This window comes from Thermobia domestica, chromosome 5 (genome assembly GCF_964235325.1).
Source record: "Thermobia domestica chromosome 5, izTheDome1.hap1.1, whole genome shotgun sequence".
In the NCBI taxonomy this organism is placed as follows: Eukaryota; Metazoa; Arthropoda; class Insecta; order Zygentoma; family Lepismatidae; genus Thermobia; species Thermobia domestica.
The window spans coordinates 42,964,062-42,981,238 of NC_137458.1; the positions used below are offsets into that span (position 1 = coordinate 42,964,062).

Here is a 17,177-nt window from a genome sequence, read left to right on the forward strand (position 1 = left end):
ATGAAATTATATGAATTATGAATTCTTAATGACATGTGGTATACAAGCTGCCGAGTAATGACTTATAGTGTACGCAGGAGCATTTTCATAATCAGAAACGAGCAAAGTCGTGTTCGGTGTTTTGACAGTGATGAGTTTGCTTAGTTCAAAACGTTTTTCTACCCAATCGGATTAATCTCGACGCACAGTGGGGCCAAAGCACTGAATTCTTGGCAAAAATAAGAATTCGCAATATGAAGCAGAAAATTGAAAGGAAACCAATTATTTCGGTGTGTGCAGTAGCTAAAATAATGTTATTTCGACATTATTTCATCAGAAACAGAGTTTTACATCATAAAAGGAAACATTCCTTATATTCGCGCCTAAATTATATAACAGATTATGTGATTGGCATAAACAAACGCATGGGCAATATGCTTTAATTTGGCAATTTACGATTGCCTTACATTCTTACGCATGAAAGAAAAAAGTGTACTTACTCATTTTACAACTGAAGAGTAATAAAATTGAAGAGAAGTTCTTGCTTTTCAAAATTATTTCAAAATTGTGGAGGATTCGTTATGACAATGAAGATGCAAGGACGCTTCAATACATAAAAATTATCTCATCACAAGTTCTCGATATGAATATATTATCAGATATATTAAACATATGCCGCCTTATGCAGAGTCGGTTTGTCGTATGATTAGCGTCATACTAAAAGCTGACTCTTGCAGGGAACATACGTTAGTCGAACTCTTGAGTATGGCACTAATTAAGCATCAGAACGACTCTGCATAAGGCCCATTATGATTTACAAGCATCAGTAACATGTTCAGGTTGTTTCATATATTGCATCGTGTATTACGTGAGCTCATTTCAGGGTTTGATTGGGACACTCTGAGCTGGAGCGAGCGGAGGCTCATTACAGTTGATTCCAATGTCACTTCTGTGCACGCATCACAAAAAACACAATACTGAATTGATCAACACCACTTTGAATATGGTTCTACCTTATAGGCCATAGATGGTTTAGCATTGGCGTTTCAAAATGTCGCCACCATTAATCAAATACGTTTGACTAGAGTTTAGTTCTGTTAGTGAATGCCAGAGAAGTATGACTAGATGTTAGAAACAAGATGGGTCCTGGGGCGAAGCCCCCAACGAGATCTGGGTTCAAAATTCCAGAATCGATCTATATTCAACTTTGTCACTGCGTGCATGGGGATCACACGTCTAATAACCTAACACTTGCTCTCACATTCATTCCAGCTCAATTCAAAAGCAGCATTGCATCCAGAATGCGGTTTTCCTCAAACATTTTCATGCGCTATATTTCTCAAGAAAGCAAATATGTGCAGGTTTTCTCTTTGCGTACAGTAAGAACAATGTTTCCGCTACGACATATTAAAAAATCACAGACATATTATGTCATATTTTCTACTAAAACGCCATTCTATCGTTTGACCATAGTCATATGCTTTCAGTACCACAGCATTTTCCAAATATGATATTAAGTAGGGGATTATCATAGGGATATGATAGATATTAGCATCATTTCAAATATGATTATTGACTACACATCACATCAACATTCTAAATATACAAAACGAATGTCGGTATACATATCGGACGTGTCACCATTTTTACCAGCCACTGAATATCTACATGCAATGTAGGAATAGTCGCATTCAAAGTCAATTTCCTTTCTTCTGTCACTAAGCAGCGCCTTTCCGGCTTCGGCGGATAACCAAATTTATACGTTCCATGAGTTCATTGTAAACTGCTATCACGTCTTTTCCTGCACACTATCTTATGTGTACATTATTAAGGTTTCATTATAACAAATTATATTGAGTCAATCTTTTACTTCATTTTTCGAGTTTTTGCTAAGAATTGCCTGGTTTGGCCCCACTGTGTGACGGTGAGAATGAAGATATGAAAGTGAGAAGAGTGAAGAGACACATTCAAGCTGCTGTTTGTGCGGGAATGTTAAAAGTAAAGGTAAACGAGGGGAACAATAATATTTTCGAACTTCAAACAGTTGTAGAATAGGGGCTGAAGTAATCAGAACTTATCCCTAAGAAGTTCGACTTTTTTCAGACACTAATCACTACCAATGATTTATTTTTAAATTCCATTGACATATCGAATGCTTCCAATTTGGAGGAATTTATTGGGGTCATTTTTTCATCAATTATTTGTATCGCCAGCATATTTTGTGCATACGTGTCTAGTTGTGTGATGTTTTTATCTACATACATACAAAACGTAAGTACACATATTCTATATATATGTACGTGTTAGAGTATTTTAATATGTTAATTAATAATAAGTACCTTAAATGCAGAACTTTCATTCATTAACAAATTAATTACTATAATCTCAGACATATGTAGTAGCCAAAGTATATTTTCGATTTTAAGTACAAACACTGAACATATTCTTCACCTCCATCGATCAATATTTAGAAATTCACAAAGAAGACTCCTTCTGAATTTCCACTACATTTCACAAAATTTCTTTACCGTAAAGAGATCGAAATTAAAATGTTATTGATGTGGTCACATACAGAATAAAATTAAAAAGTTTACAATGATTACTGGAAATTATTACTGTCACCCATTTCGAACAATTTAAAGGACATAGTTTTTAATGTATACCCTATTGAAATTTCGTTTCTTATCGATAGTATGAAACGTTGTAAATAGTAGTAACTTTCCATAACTGTTCTCCTAGTGAATTTGTAGACAACCAAAGGTAATTTTGTCAAGTTTAACAAAAAGTCCAAAATAAGAGACTTGAAAACAGCTTTTATTTGAAAAAGGATACATAATGATCGTTTTTGGTTTTTGCAATGGCCTTTCCAAGAAGATTAATAAAAATTCAGCGTAGCATAACAACAAAAGCTGCTTTTCTTGTATATATATATATATATATATATATATATATATAATGATTGATGAGTGTAGGGGGCGCCGAATTCTACTTCGCCCCGGGCGCCGAAATCTCTAGCTACGGCTCTGATTACATAAAGATGTTAAGCCTAAACATACGAAACCAAGCCAAATTGTATGTTTTTGCTTGCCTGAATGCTTGTTGTTTTATAAAGAAGCATAGGTTGCCTAAATGTATTGATAGACATTGGCAAAATTTAGCTTCCAACATTAGCTTGGATTGGACTTCGTTTTAATTTTATTGAATGATATCTACATACTAAATTTGGAGTTTAATACCTCAGTTTTAGCGTACTGATTATGATACGTTGACCTTAGATTTTACATGCAAAGCAATAAAAGAATTTGCTTTGCATTTAAAGTAATAACAGGTTTTTCCCAATGGCTAACGCGGGAGTTTCCCGATTTATATGTAATTCTGTATAATGGTTTCACTTGTGCAACTATTTATCTTTTTGTCCTGAAATGATTCTTGATAGTTATATTAACAAGTATGTAAAGATCAGTACAACGTATTTTTATCAGGAGTAATTCGTGAGTGAGTCGGCAGACTCATTGTATTTGTGGCTAATTAGTCCCGGTTTCGAGTCCAAATGGAGGACAATTTCTCTCGGATGTAAGCCGGAAAGCTGTTTGGATCCCGCTTTAAGCTTATAAGACCCCTTCCAGCATAACCCTGTTGTTGCATAATAACAGCAAGGCGAAACAAACTTAATTCTGTCCATATGTAATATAAATACATAGAGCAAATTATTTACACCAAAAAAACCTGGTTAAAAATTTTTAAAAAGTTTAAACCAAAAAACAGTTTTTTTAAAAATAACTATGGGTTTTGCCAACCCTGATTATATGTATTTTCAGGAATGACATATTTTAAAATTCCCTACTTTTCAGGAGAAACGTTTGTACGTTTTGACACGCGGTAAAAATTACTTGGCGGAACGACACAAGTGGTCTCTAGCGCACAGTTTTGGGAGCACATCTGTTTAATTTTTAGCAGAGATGGACATCAAGATTAGCTTTCATTTTCTGCCATATGTGATCTCAATAAATACAATTTTTGAGTTACGTCATTCTTGAAATTAACAGGCGATAAATATATAAATTTATTGTTGTTTCACCGATTTACTTATTTATTACAGGGTCACTTATTAGCAGAAGAAGGCATGCGAGTCGACTGCTGTAACATAGCCTGTAAAAATCAAAAATACATGAACATGGTTGTGAGCGAATTTGAAGTGAATGCTCCACGTTATACCAGAATGACAGATTCTGTGACAAGTCACAGAGTAAGTAGAAAATATTATATTATGAAAATGCTGAGGGTTAATTATTTTAGACTTGTCTGGGAAGAACATATTTTAAGATTAAACGCCCACTACATTCTTAATAATTTCTGGTTGTAATATTTCTAACTTCAGTATTCTATTTGTTTACTTAGCCGCTCTGTTAAAAATGTTTCATCTTCTTCGGAATTTAACGGAAGTGATGTAAGTCAGTAGTTGAAAAATGGCAGCAGATGTAGAGAATGTCTAGTGCGCGAATCCTGTACGCATCACGGATATTTTTCTAAATCGTGGCCAATAAGAAGTGTGTTTCTATGTTCGAAATTTGGCTAAAGTGACTTTGTCAGTGTAGTGAATTGCATAAATCGTTCCCTGACATGTATCTTCAGCATTCCAGTTTTTGCATAATTGTCTGCGTAAAACCTTAGCGGAGTCCAATGCCCTGTCGACCTAATTCGCGCCTTTCTAGTGTCATGCATACCATCTGCGCAACGTATTATCAACATTTCTATCCAATCATCATTACAGGTGTCTCCTACATAATAAGTTAATTTTTAGTCGCTATAAAAATAGTCGTTTGTTCGTCGTCTACTTGTGCTAGATGGACCTTGTGGAATTACCTCATTACTTTCCACCAATATGTACCCATTCTTTAGTGTGATCTAGTTATTTGTTAAGTGATGTGAAGTGATTACTCTCTAACGATGCGGATTTTCACCTTATTATGTCTCAGTTAAACATCAAGCGTGTCTGTTTGCTATTTGCTTGGATGCCGAGTGGTTAATTACTAGTGATATGATTTTGCACCATGTTGTGATTTGTTTTACTCACTAAAGCGCCTACATGCGCCTCCTTGGATGTTAAAGAGTATTGGCTCACCATTGTATGAAGCCTATGTTTGTACATGCATTACACTTTTTTTTTGGAACACTTAATAGTTACCAGTCTCCAAGTAAGGAACCGTACTGTGTTGCTTAGGCATTGCACTAAGCTATGGAGAGTTACTGTCCTCCAAGTAAGGAACAATATTTTTGATTGTTTATCTATTGCATTAAACAGTTTATGTATGGAACTAGTTGAAGTGTCCACGATTCATATGATCAATGCTTGACTTTTATATCAATCTTTTCTACGTCAGTGCTTGACTTTCATATCTAGCTTTTGTATGACTATGAGTGCTTGCCTTCGTAGCAAGTAAAATAGCTTGTTTGGTTTTGTATGTCATTGCTTGACTTTTATATCAAGCTTTTAGATGTCTATAGGCGCTTGCCTTCGTAGCAAGCATTTCAGCCTGTTCTGCAGCACGTCATGTATGGCTACAACGAGTATTGTTTATTTCTGCTTGTTTTGCTGGGGAAGATTGCTCTCATGTGTCCACGACTTACGTTAATATTTCCTGAAGTCGATATCAAGCTTTTATGTATTCCCATATGGAGGCTTTCATCTCAAGTAGGTCAACCATGTTGGTGTTATGCTACGAATCACACATCGCATATTATATGCTTCGGTCCTTTTTCACCGTGGAGACGTGTTCTGAAGTGTCTACGATAAACTTCGAGTCTGTTTAAACGTCACATCAAGCTTTCAATTTCTACAGGTCTGCACATGGAGCCTAGGTAGCAGTATGTTATCTATATTTGTGGTCTTGGTTTTTAATTCTGAACATCACGTATGGCTTCAATTTGAGTTTTGTTTCCTCCTTATCGATGTCGGAAGAGTATTTTACAATCGCCTGAAAATGGAACATTTTACCGGCCATTGAGTAATTTCTGGCTATAAACATTGTAATAAATACGGTAATAGAAACTACGTTTCCATTGAACATGTCTTAGATAAATCCAGTGTACAGGTAAGAGCGCTTCTACCATATTATTTTCCTACCATTCATCTCTTGATATAACTCTTGATATATACTCACATACACATTATATATATATTGTCCATCCTTAGTAAAAGGTTGGATACAGTTTTTAAGAAGAAAGCATATTTTTAAAAAACTTGAGTCCAATATTCATTGCAATTGTTTCCTGTTTTTAAGTTAGAACGAAAAATAAACATAATGATTTACCAAGAGGAAAAAACAGTAATCGAGCTTTCTTCTCTGTGAGGAGATCAGTAATCACAGCAAAAATACCACTGTGTTTTATATTTACAAATAATATGTATAAGTGTGCCGCGAGAATCCAAGTAACACCCGTAGTGTGCCGCAAGCCGAAAAACGTTGGGAAACGCTGATATAGAGAATAATGGGGAAAGTTAAATAGATCCTACTTGACACACTACACAATAACATTGGCAGGATGAAAAGAGTACCGAGAAAACCATGGATAACTGAAGCAATGGTTAAGAAGATGGAAGAACGCAGAAGGGCAAAAAACACGGACATCAATGAATACAGAAGGCTGAATAATGAATTGAGAAGAGAAACAGGCAAAGCCAAAGAAATGTACATGGAGCAGATACGTGAAGAAATAATGGAACTTCAACGGCGTGGCAGTATGATCTGATGTACCAGAAAGCACAAGAGTTAGGAGATAAAACTAACAAAAATATACGAACGTTCGGCAACGAAGATCAGGAAGATAATGTAACCACTGACCATCTAAGAATCCTTAAAATTTGGGAGAAATACACAAAAGATCTGTATGATCAGAACCGTCCCAAAGATATTGCGATCGAAGCAGAAGAGGAGTTGGATGATGATGAAAAAGGGAGCTGTATATTGAAAAGTGAAGTAGTACAAGCAATCAAAGACATGAGGAGAAAGACCACTGGAGACGACGACATACCAGTAGATTTGCTCAAGGGATTAGGAGACAACGCAATGAAAGCACTGACTTCACTTATTAACAAGATCTACCTGAGAGAAGAATGGCCAAAGGATTTTCTTGATGTTACAATGATTGCATTGCCCAAGAAGAAACAAGCAATGAAGTGCAGCGATCACAGAACCATTAGCCTGACTTCCCACACTGGAAAGATCATTGCATGCATACTGAACAGGTGGCTGGAAAGTAAGATAGGTGAGAGGTTGGAAGAAGATCAGTTTGGATTTCGGAAAGGAAAAGGCTCCAGAGATGCTATTGAATTGATGAGAATTATATCAGAAAGAGTTCTTGATGTAAAGGAAGAGTTGTGTTTGTGCTTCATCGACTGATGAAAAGCTTTCGACTGAGTCAATTGGACGAAACTTATGAAAATACTTAAAGAAATCGGAGTCAACTGGAGAGATCGACGACTCATTCGAAACCTGTACATAGGACAACGAGTGAAGTTGCGCTTGAATGAAGGAGAAACCAATAGAGTGGAGATCGGAAGAGGAGTCAGACAAGGATGTAGTTTGTCGCCCCAATTATTCAGCATTTACAGTGAATGTTTAATGAAGGAGGCATTAATAGGAATTGGAGATTTCAAGATTGGAGGGCAGGTCATTAACAAGATCAGGTATGCAGATAATACGGTTATAATAGCTAAAACCGAGGAAGAACTACAGGAGATGATTGACAAAATAGTTGACACCGGAAAACTGTATGGAATGGAAATTAACATCGAAAAGTCAAAAGTCATAAGAATATCCCGTGGAAATATGCTCTTACGGATCAGAGTAGAACAAAGAGAACTTGAAGAGATCGATAATTTCAAGTATCTGAGAAGTATTTTGACGAGAGACACTTACTGCGCCAAAGAGATCAGGTCAAGAATTGCCATAGCTAAAGAAGCATTCAACAAGAAAAGATCACTCTTAACTTTCAGGCTCAATATTGGACTTAAGAAGTTGGTCAAGTGCTATATATGGAGCATTGGACTGTATGGTTCAGAGACTTGGACATTACGGGAGTTAGAGAAGAAATATTTAGAGAACTTCGAAATGTGGTGTTGGAGGAAGATGAAGAAGATAAAATGGACAGAGAGCAACAAACGATGTTTTAAAACGGATAGGAGAGAAGAAAACACTTCTAGCCACCATCCTTCGTAGAAAGGCCAATTCGATTGGACACATCTTGCGAAGAAATTGTCTTCTTCACACCGCCATAGAAGGAAAGATGGAAGGGAAGCGAGGAATAGGAAGAACACAGCTGATCGATGATTTGAAAGATAGGAGAAAATATTGGGAGTTAAAAAAGGAAGCTGAAGATCGACAAAAGTGGAAGAAACATTTCCAGGCCAAAATCTAAAATTGAAAATAATAATAATAATAATCCTCATTAGTCCCAGGACCTGCCGAAAGGCAGCATTCTTAATAATAATAATAATAATAATTTTTAACTTGAAACCAAGATCATCTTGCAGAGAAATATTTAAACTCCATAGAATTCTAATCCTCCCATCTCTGTACATATACAAAAGCATTATTTTTACTAAGACTAATTGGCATTCCTTTATAGCTACATCTTCTATACATTCACATATTACAAGGCAAGCTAGGGTGTTTATGTCTCGCAATAAAATTATAGCTCAACTCGAAATAATGTGTACTCTGTGTGTACAATACTATATAATCACTTATCCCAGCATTTTAAAAACAGTAAGAACACAAAGATGTTTAAGAATGAGGTTTTAAAATTTCTTGTAGGTAAAGCCTGTAAATATGGTTTCTGAATATCTAGAGCGCAATTCTAAGTATATATATTTTGGTGTATTCTTTGCTACTATTATTGTTATCGATTGTAATCTAATTTTTGTCTTAGTGTTTTACTTTTTATTATTATCTTTGTCTGTGATTTGATAAGTAGCGGAAGTTCAGATTTTGGCCCCTCCAGCAAAAGATTTGAGCCCTCTTGACAGGGACGTAATTTTAGGAGAAGGAGAGGCAAAGACAGTTCCGTGCGAGGTATTTTTGGCAATTCGTCAAAACCTAATTCTGAGCAATTCGTAATTTTATTCCGAACGTTGGATGATATTAAATTTGAACCCAATTTTGACTTTTGGCAATTGGTGCAAATTTGAAATTTTTTTTGACTAGTTCTTTTTTCATGGATATAGTTTCACTGTCATTATACGTGTCTTCGTAATTCAGACTTCTTGCTCCCATACAGTCAAATGATCTAGAGACGAAGTTTTGCAAAAGGAAATCAGGAGAAAAAGAATATTTGAAGACATTTTGGAAAGATGCAAGGAATTTGTTGAGTATTGTGACATAGAAAACCAAAGGGTAAACCTTTCCGATTCTATACGCATTCAGAACGATTCTATACGAACTGCCTTGTGCAAAATGAAAATTAATTTCAGTGTCTACCTGGTTTGCATCAATGGAAGTTAGAAGTTTATTTCGTTGCACTTGATACAATGATAGAATGTCTACGAGAGAGTTTTGAAGCAAACGAACCTCTAATCAAGGATTGTTCTGTCTTAGATCCTAAAGGAATCCAGGAGATTCGTACGCTTGGTCTTCCCAAATCAGCCCTGGATTGTGTTTCTCAGTTAACTGTTTTTGACCAGACTATGCTGAAAAATCAGCTTCTAGACGTCTGTCGCTATTTTGTGACTTTCTGGCCTTCACTACACTCTGACGCGAGAAGTGAAGAGGAGAAAGCAAGTACCTCAACTGCTATGGAACCGTAGATTCAGATGAAGATCGTGAGTAATATGAAGACTCTTCAGGTATGAAGTACCTACAGGAAATGAGTGGAGATAGCAAAATCAATGATACTTGCAAATGTAAGAATTGTTTAGTATTCTGCTCCCCGAGGTATGGTCATCCCTCATATGTGACGGGCTAAATGGCCATAGATGCCGAAAACCCGGAAATCTAAAGTATCCTCCTCCTTTATGAATATAACTTTAACAGTAATTATTATTTAGAACTATTTGATGCATATAACAAACAAACACACACACACACACTCACTCTTTCTCTCTCTCTCTCTCTCTCTGTTATTCAACGAGTGGCAACTTCAACAAACATTAAAAAGAAATCGTGAGTAGATGAAAATGTTTTGTAGGTATGCGATACTTTAAGTTAGCATTCTATTATTAGGCTTTGTATTATTATATGCTCAGTATTTATATGTTTTGTCAATTTCTAATCAAGCAATGGTATAAGTTAGCTGATTGTTTACGTTAACGCGTTATGTTAGACTAAATATTAAACTTACAAGTCAAATTTCTAATATAGTTTTTAATTAACAAAAGATTATCTAAATATATATTTGCAGGAGGCGTTAGATCAGTATCTACAGGGAAACAATGTCAATACGTATCACAATAATTGGTTGACGCAGTTGAATAAACTGAATAGGAGACTTCCTGCAACTATTTATGTAGTAGTCGGCTGTGATGTTGCGAAGAGAATGAAGAATTGGAACCCCAACCGTGTGAGTATTTGGTTTTGTTGATACATGTTAACTCTTTAATAGTCATGGGGCTAGCTCATGTATCATGTACCTGAAAGGTCCCCTCGATTTGACTTCAGATTCGATTGATGGATGGTTGGGATATTAAAAAAAAAAAGTTAGTCACATGGAGTGGTAAGTGCTCGTTCTGTCCGCCATATTGTTTCCAACATTTATTTGAACATGGATAATGACGTTTTGAGAAAACTGTTAGGTTATATATAGGAGGCAATTGCAAGTGATGCAATGAAGGAAGTAGGAGGAAACGAGAATACATCGAAAAAAACAATGCACATGAAGTTTGTCCACCACATCAGACTCACTTGTTTAAAACTACGCAATGAAAACTTGAAGTTACAAGGAGCTTGTGTGTTGACTGAATTAAAATTCTCATCTATGCCGTTTATGGAAACAAACAGGTCTCAGCATAAAAATGTAACCTCTCAGATTCAAAATTGAGTAAAAAAAGTACTTTAACAATTAGATTATATTAGTATTCAGAAATAGGAAAGAAAGTATTTATTCTGCTGCCTTGCTGGCACAGGGAAAATTTCCCGGAAAGGTAGATGAATTTCACACTGCACTAAACAATTTAGAGTAAGTATGCCTTCACATTAATATTGATGATCGACATTTTCATCCTGAAAGCTAGAAAATAGAATTAATTTTTGAAGTACTCGTATTTTACAAAAATAATTTCTATTTTCCAACTTTTAAAAGGAAAATTGTTTAAATTCAATACTAATGTGTAGAAGGCGTACTTACTATAAATTGTCTGGTGCAGTGTGAGAGTACCTTTCTAGTTCCAGAGAATTTTTCCTGTGCCAGCAAGACAGTAGAATAAATACTTCCTTTCTCATTTTTGAATACTGATGTAATCTCATTTTTGAGTACTTTTTTACTCATTTTTTAAAAACTACCCTTCTCATTTTTGGGAAGAGTTTTTCTTAAATTTGAGGGGAAACATTCTCAATTTTTTTGAAAGTGTGTTTCTCAATTTTGCGGCTATCTGAGAATTTCGAATACTTTTCTACTCACTTTTGAGTATACATGTTCTCAATTGTGAGGAGAGCATTACTAGTTTTTGAACAAAGAGTTTCTCAATGTTGATTGCATTCATCTCATTTTACGGTTAACTTTCTCATTTTTGAGAAAATTTGTTCTCGTTATTTTTGAGAAATAGCAGTTTCTCATTTTATTTAAGAATATTTTATCTCGCTTTTAAGAGAATTTTTACTTAACACTGAGTAAAATATACTCGAATTTTTGTACATATTGTTCTTATATTTTTTGAACACCCACACTTTCTCACTTTTGAGAACAATGTATTCAGAGCTATTCTGAGAACAAAATGTTCTCAAATTTGACTCAGTTTTACTAATTTTTGAGTAAGTATTTTTAACAGTATAACGGCTCACTCAACATTCTATATTCTTGTAACTAATTGATGTTGGCTTATTTTAAAATTGAACATGATTTAGTTGTAAATTTATTTTGCATTATACAAATTTGTTTAAAATATGTAATACCTGTGAAAACCTTGTTGACCAGGCCCGCAACCAGCCACTGAAGTTTGGGGGGCATAAATAAGCTAGGGGGCAATCGTAACAATTCTAGGTCTTTTTGTATCAATATCATACGGAAGGAACCAGGCCCCCTAGCCCCCGCCGTAGTTGCAGGCCTGTTGACGACTATGTAAGTAGATTCCTCAGTACTTTATTTCGCAAAATAAACACCACTATTTTATTTCGAAAAAAAAAAATCACTACGTTATATAAAAATTGGATAATTGGACGGGTCAGTGTGTGAATTGAATATTTTTCCAAGGCGGATGAATTTCACTCATATACTCAGCCATCACACACGTAAAAGAGGGAAAAAGTTACCCTTGCCTGGGATGAAAATTTTCTCTTGCAGGGGGATAAAGATTTTTCAGAGGAGAAATCCCTGGCATACCCTCGTCAATTAGCACACTAGGACGGGCCTCCCCCAAGTTATAAGGAAATCGACGCAAAAGTCTGTAAAATGACATTTTTCATACCTTTTCTTTCCGCATAACATATTTTCGACTCGAGACGACAGTGTAAGTCTCGATCAGGGACAGATTTCTGAGGGATGGGGTAGCGGTGAGTAGTAACACTGCTACTTAGGGTTACTTTAGTTTTATTATGTACAGATTTGAACTTTTGCAGCACTGGTGCTTGTGCCATTGGAGGTGGCGAGCGACCCTTCCCTCAGGGTCTGCCTACAAGTCTCTATACCATCCCTACAGGATAAAATTAGATAAGCAAGAATGTTTTCCACTTATGTTTGAAGGCATAGGCATAGCCAGAAATATTCGTTGGTCGGGTTTAATAATAATATCCCCTTCGTATTGTGTTTCGTAGAACACATGTAGACTTCTTTCTCTGAAATTGTCCATCTCCGTATAAACATGTCCCACCCACCCACATCTTTAGATTCCAAAACAGTCTCGGTGGTACGTCTCTCTGTTTATTGTTAATTTCACTGGGATGCAATAGCGTACACTGGAATTTATTTCGGGAGGGTCCAGACTCAATATGAGGGTATTTTATATTAAAATCCCTAAAATTAGGCTAAATGTATACAAATGTCGAAATTTCGGGGGTCTGGACCCTGCAAGGCGCACCTTGCTGGTTTAATATTTTTTATATATACTATGTAGATTTTAACTTGTTTAATTAATATGGAATAGAGTTATAAAATATACCAGGCCTGGCCTTAAATTATAAGGTGTACATAATTAAACAATATATATGTTTAGTAATACTATATCTAGAAAACTGTATTTAACTTGTAAATTCTTGTATTTTTTAATAACTCTTCTTTAGGTTGGAAACACTTCTCGCTGGGGCTGCAGAAGCGATTTTTTTTTTTCTTTCAAGAGGAAACTTTGGTTCCCCGCACTCCGCGAGTTGCCCCTTAGTTGTCTTTTCGAGAACGGCTATAAATACGGACGGGAATTGTGTAACAGGGCTTCACTTTTGAAGACCGCCACAGAATGATGTGGCTCGGTAGGTTCTGAATGAGGACCAGTTAATCCGGAATTCTACTAAACCTTCTTGATTTTTGCCGGAGTGATGTGGCAGTAGAGGATGGTTTATATTAAGAACCAGGGTAGTCAGTGGATAGGAAATCACTCAGTAATGTGGTCCTAGGTTTGGTTCTAAGTGGGAACCAAGGATAAGGAATTTAGTTTTTAGTTAGTTTCTAGTAAATCAATTATATTGGAATTTATAAATTTTGTTGTTCGATTTAGGTTGGGACGAAATTGAGAAGTGTTTTAGATGGGTTGTAGATAGGGAATTAAATTTGTTATATATATATATATATATATTTTTCTCGATTCCCAATTAGAGAGGGATAAGAGAAGGATAGAGGAATTGGACAAGAATGATGTTCAGTGGAGTACACAGTGAGTACTCAGTTGTAATAGTTTAGAGAGAGTCCAATAGTCTGGACCCATATAATTTTGACGCCTAGTCTTGAAACATAGACGAAGCCGGTAGAGTATTTCCCTGAGCAAAGAATTATTCCCGGATTCAATATATGGATCCAACAATACCTTAAACCTAACCCATATCCTACCTAAATTATTAGCTAGTCTCCTCTGTGGAACGGATTCATGTAAGATGAGTTCCAAGACAGGAAATTAGGTGACGCACTCTAAAAATGATTAGCAGTGCTGATAGAAACTAACTAAGGAGTGTACTAACAGCTTGTAAGTAAACGCGAGTTAGTAGCTCCACAGGCCCATCCTAATTAGTCATTGAATAGACAAACTAGAGATTCAATTAACCTTAAGAATTCCAGTCAGGAATTTAGAATTTATCTTAGAATTTCATAAATTAACACTTTTAAATTAGTTAATAAATTAGTAAAATTTTAAAAGTGTCTATGATTTCTATATTTAAAAATCGTATCCGAGAGTTTGATTTAGTTAAATAAAAATCCCCTAGACATTTTACTTATAAGCGAGTCGAATTGCACGTCCAGCTTCTCAATAAGTTAAAGGAAAGAGAAGGAAGTCCTTGAGAGAACGGTAAGATAAGGAATCAGTTAAGTCTTCGCTCAGTGAGGAACGTGGAGATAGTATGGTGGAAGGTAAAGGAGGGAGAAGAAGAATAATCGAGATAAATTTCGAGGATAGTACAATTCTGGTTACTAAGTATATTCAGTAATCCCTTTCTTTATTCATGATTTGGATTATATTGTGTTCTCTATCAGTGGATTCATCCTTTGAAGAACGGGAAGCGTAAGGAATAGATATTTAGAGTAGCGTTGCGCGTTGAGGAGCGCCTATTGCATCTTTGTGGCTCATTAGGTATAATCACCGAGCGGTCGCAACCCCAAGGACCCACACCCTGCGTACGTCCCTGCTGGGATGCATTTGTTTATAGCTTTCCACCTTTGCATAAAACTAATAGTCCTCACCTAAAAGATGTATGGTGTAGTGTGCGACGCAATATTTCCCTCTGGGAAACTCTGGAAATGCATGTATTGCAATCGGGGATCTCACCTGAGTTTCCCGTTTGATCAGTAAGTACGCTGGGAATTTTATTTTGTGAAGTCTTCAAAACACAAGACGGGGAGCATTTAGAATAGTGATACATATTTTTCCACAAACGCAAAGGAAGCAATATATTTCGTTACGCCCAGGGATGTGTGTAAAGAAATTTTGGTTGATGTTAGGGGGTTGGAAAAGATTGTAAATAAAGAAATGTGACCGTCACCTCGGCCACAAAGTTACGTTTTTGGACGAACAGTGTATTTCTTTTCCAACTTTTATTCCTGCAACAAAATCATTATTTTACTTATAGAAAAGAGAAGCTATTTTTCTCTTGGTGAGAACTTCAACTCTTTCTTTGTCTGCAGGTGTTCTTCAGTTGCTCTTATCGTCTCTCACGATGGAACAAAGAACTTGTTTTTCAATACAACGCTTATCGTTTGGACAAAGAGCTTCGTAGTAGCAAGCTCATTTTTTTTATTTCCCTAAAAATAGTTATCAACTTATATTTTTGTTACCATGACTGTTCCATAACAACATTTATTAAGATTGGGAATATCTTTGGACACGAAGTTGATATTGTGTGTGAACGAATTTTCATCGTCCGTCGTGTTCTCACACACTCATATTACGTCATCCTTCCTACCGTGAGAACAGTGTTCATGGCTTGTAGGAGTCGTAGGTGAAATGACTTATTCACACAATTACCAACGTTCGCTCCTTCCCACTGAACAGTTTTACGTATAATAGTAATGTATAAAAATCTGATAGTCATGGAAAGAATCTACTAGTTCAGACTGCAACACTTTTTTTTTAACTAGCACTTTCAAGTTTTGCTCCCACGGGACCAAATCAAATGTTGCCAGTGTTCTCCATTATACCGTCGTTATATTTGTATTGTGTATGAATGCATAAAACTTTAACATTTTTTTTATTATTTCGTATAATGCACTACCAACCCGAAGTATAGCGATCGGGTTGTTCCCAAGCGTTAATGAAAGTGAGGAGTGAGCCGAAGTTGTCAGAGTGAGCGAAAAGTCGTCGTAGGAAGAAGAAACGAACAATCAGGAAGAGTGTTCTGTCACTATATTAATGTGAATGGGTGCGACGAATAATTGAATATGTAAGAAGAATCTTACCTTGGTGTGAAGCTAAACAAAAAAGTGATCTATCATTTTTTGAGAATGTAACCTTCTTTTTTTAATTCAAGAAACTTCATTCCAATTAGTGCTTCCTGTACCTCCCCATTCCCCTTGTCATTATCACGAAGTGAAAATCTCCTCAGGGCGAATGATAAATTTATAGTGCAAGTAATATCAAATAAAAGGGCTATGTTTCTAGTGTTCTTATACAGTGTGCGCATATCTACGTTTGTCATGCAGTATTAAGTGTTTTATTTTTTCATTATTTCGTTTATTTGATTGCGTCAGTGCAACTTCTTCTGTTTGAGCGTTTAAGCTCTGTAAAGTGAAAATTTTGTGTGTTGTTAATATATTTCTCATTCCACTCCGTATCCACATATATGCATATTTAATGAATAAGAATTCATCTAAGGAAATATCATCGTCTTTATTCATGTGTGTATGAATCCCTGCGAGCAGTCGGCTTGCCAGTTGCATATATGTATAGGAACGCATGCACAAAAGTAAGTATAATACAACCTGAGTCTCAAAAGCACCAACGTTGCTCATGTCAAATCACTTGTTATATTTTAATATTATCAATCTGCGCCTGAACAGAGTATGAGCCTGGACCAGAATTGTTATTAGCTGTTTTCTTAGGGAGTTCTTCGGAAGCCAGCACCCAAGAGAAACATTAGGTAGCAGAAACTTCATTTCCTAGCCTTTTCTGGATTACAGGGATGCCCACTGTCAGGTTTTGCGGCACAGGTTGCGCCTATGATTTTTTTTTCATAGAGGTGGGGGGAGAGAATAATTTGTCATTGAAAGTGGAACAATCGCATTTTAATTGTACCACAATGATGCTTTTATGAACACTAAGTATAAAGGAGAACTTAGCATGAATAACATTTTTAAATAAGTAATTGTCATAATAAAGAATTGTAAATTTGAGGAGAACGGTAAATGGAAAGAAT

General features: G+C 35.9%; 1 protein-coding gene across 1 annotated transcript in view; it reads left to right on the plus strand.

Annotated features, from left to right (window-relative positions):
• LOC145685895 (nicotinamide/nicotinic acid mononucleotide adenylyltransferase 2-like) overlaps positions 1-17,177 on the plus strand; it is a 48,108-nt gene that overhangs the window by 16,911 nt on the left and 14,020 nt on the right. The window contains exons 4-5 of the mRNA XM_081758637.1: positions 4,079-4,225; positions 10,378-10,536. Of these exons, the coding sequence (XP_081614763.1) occupies positions 4,079-4,225; positions 10,378-10,536 (306 nt within the window). The remainder of the gene's footprint in view (positions 1-4,078; positions 4,226-10,377; positions 10,537-17,177) is intronic.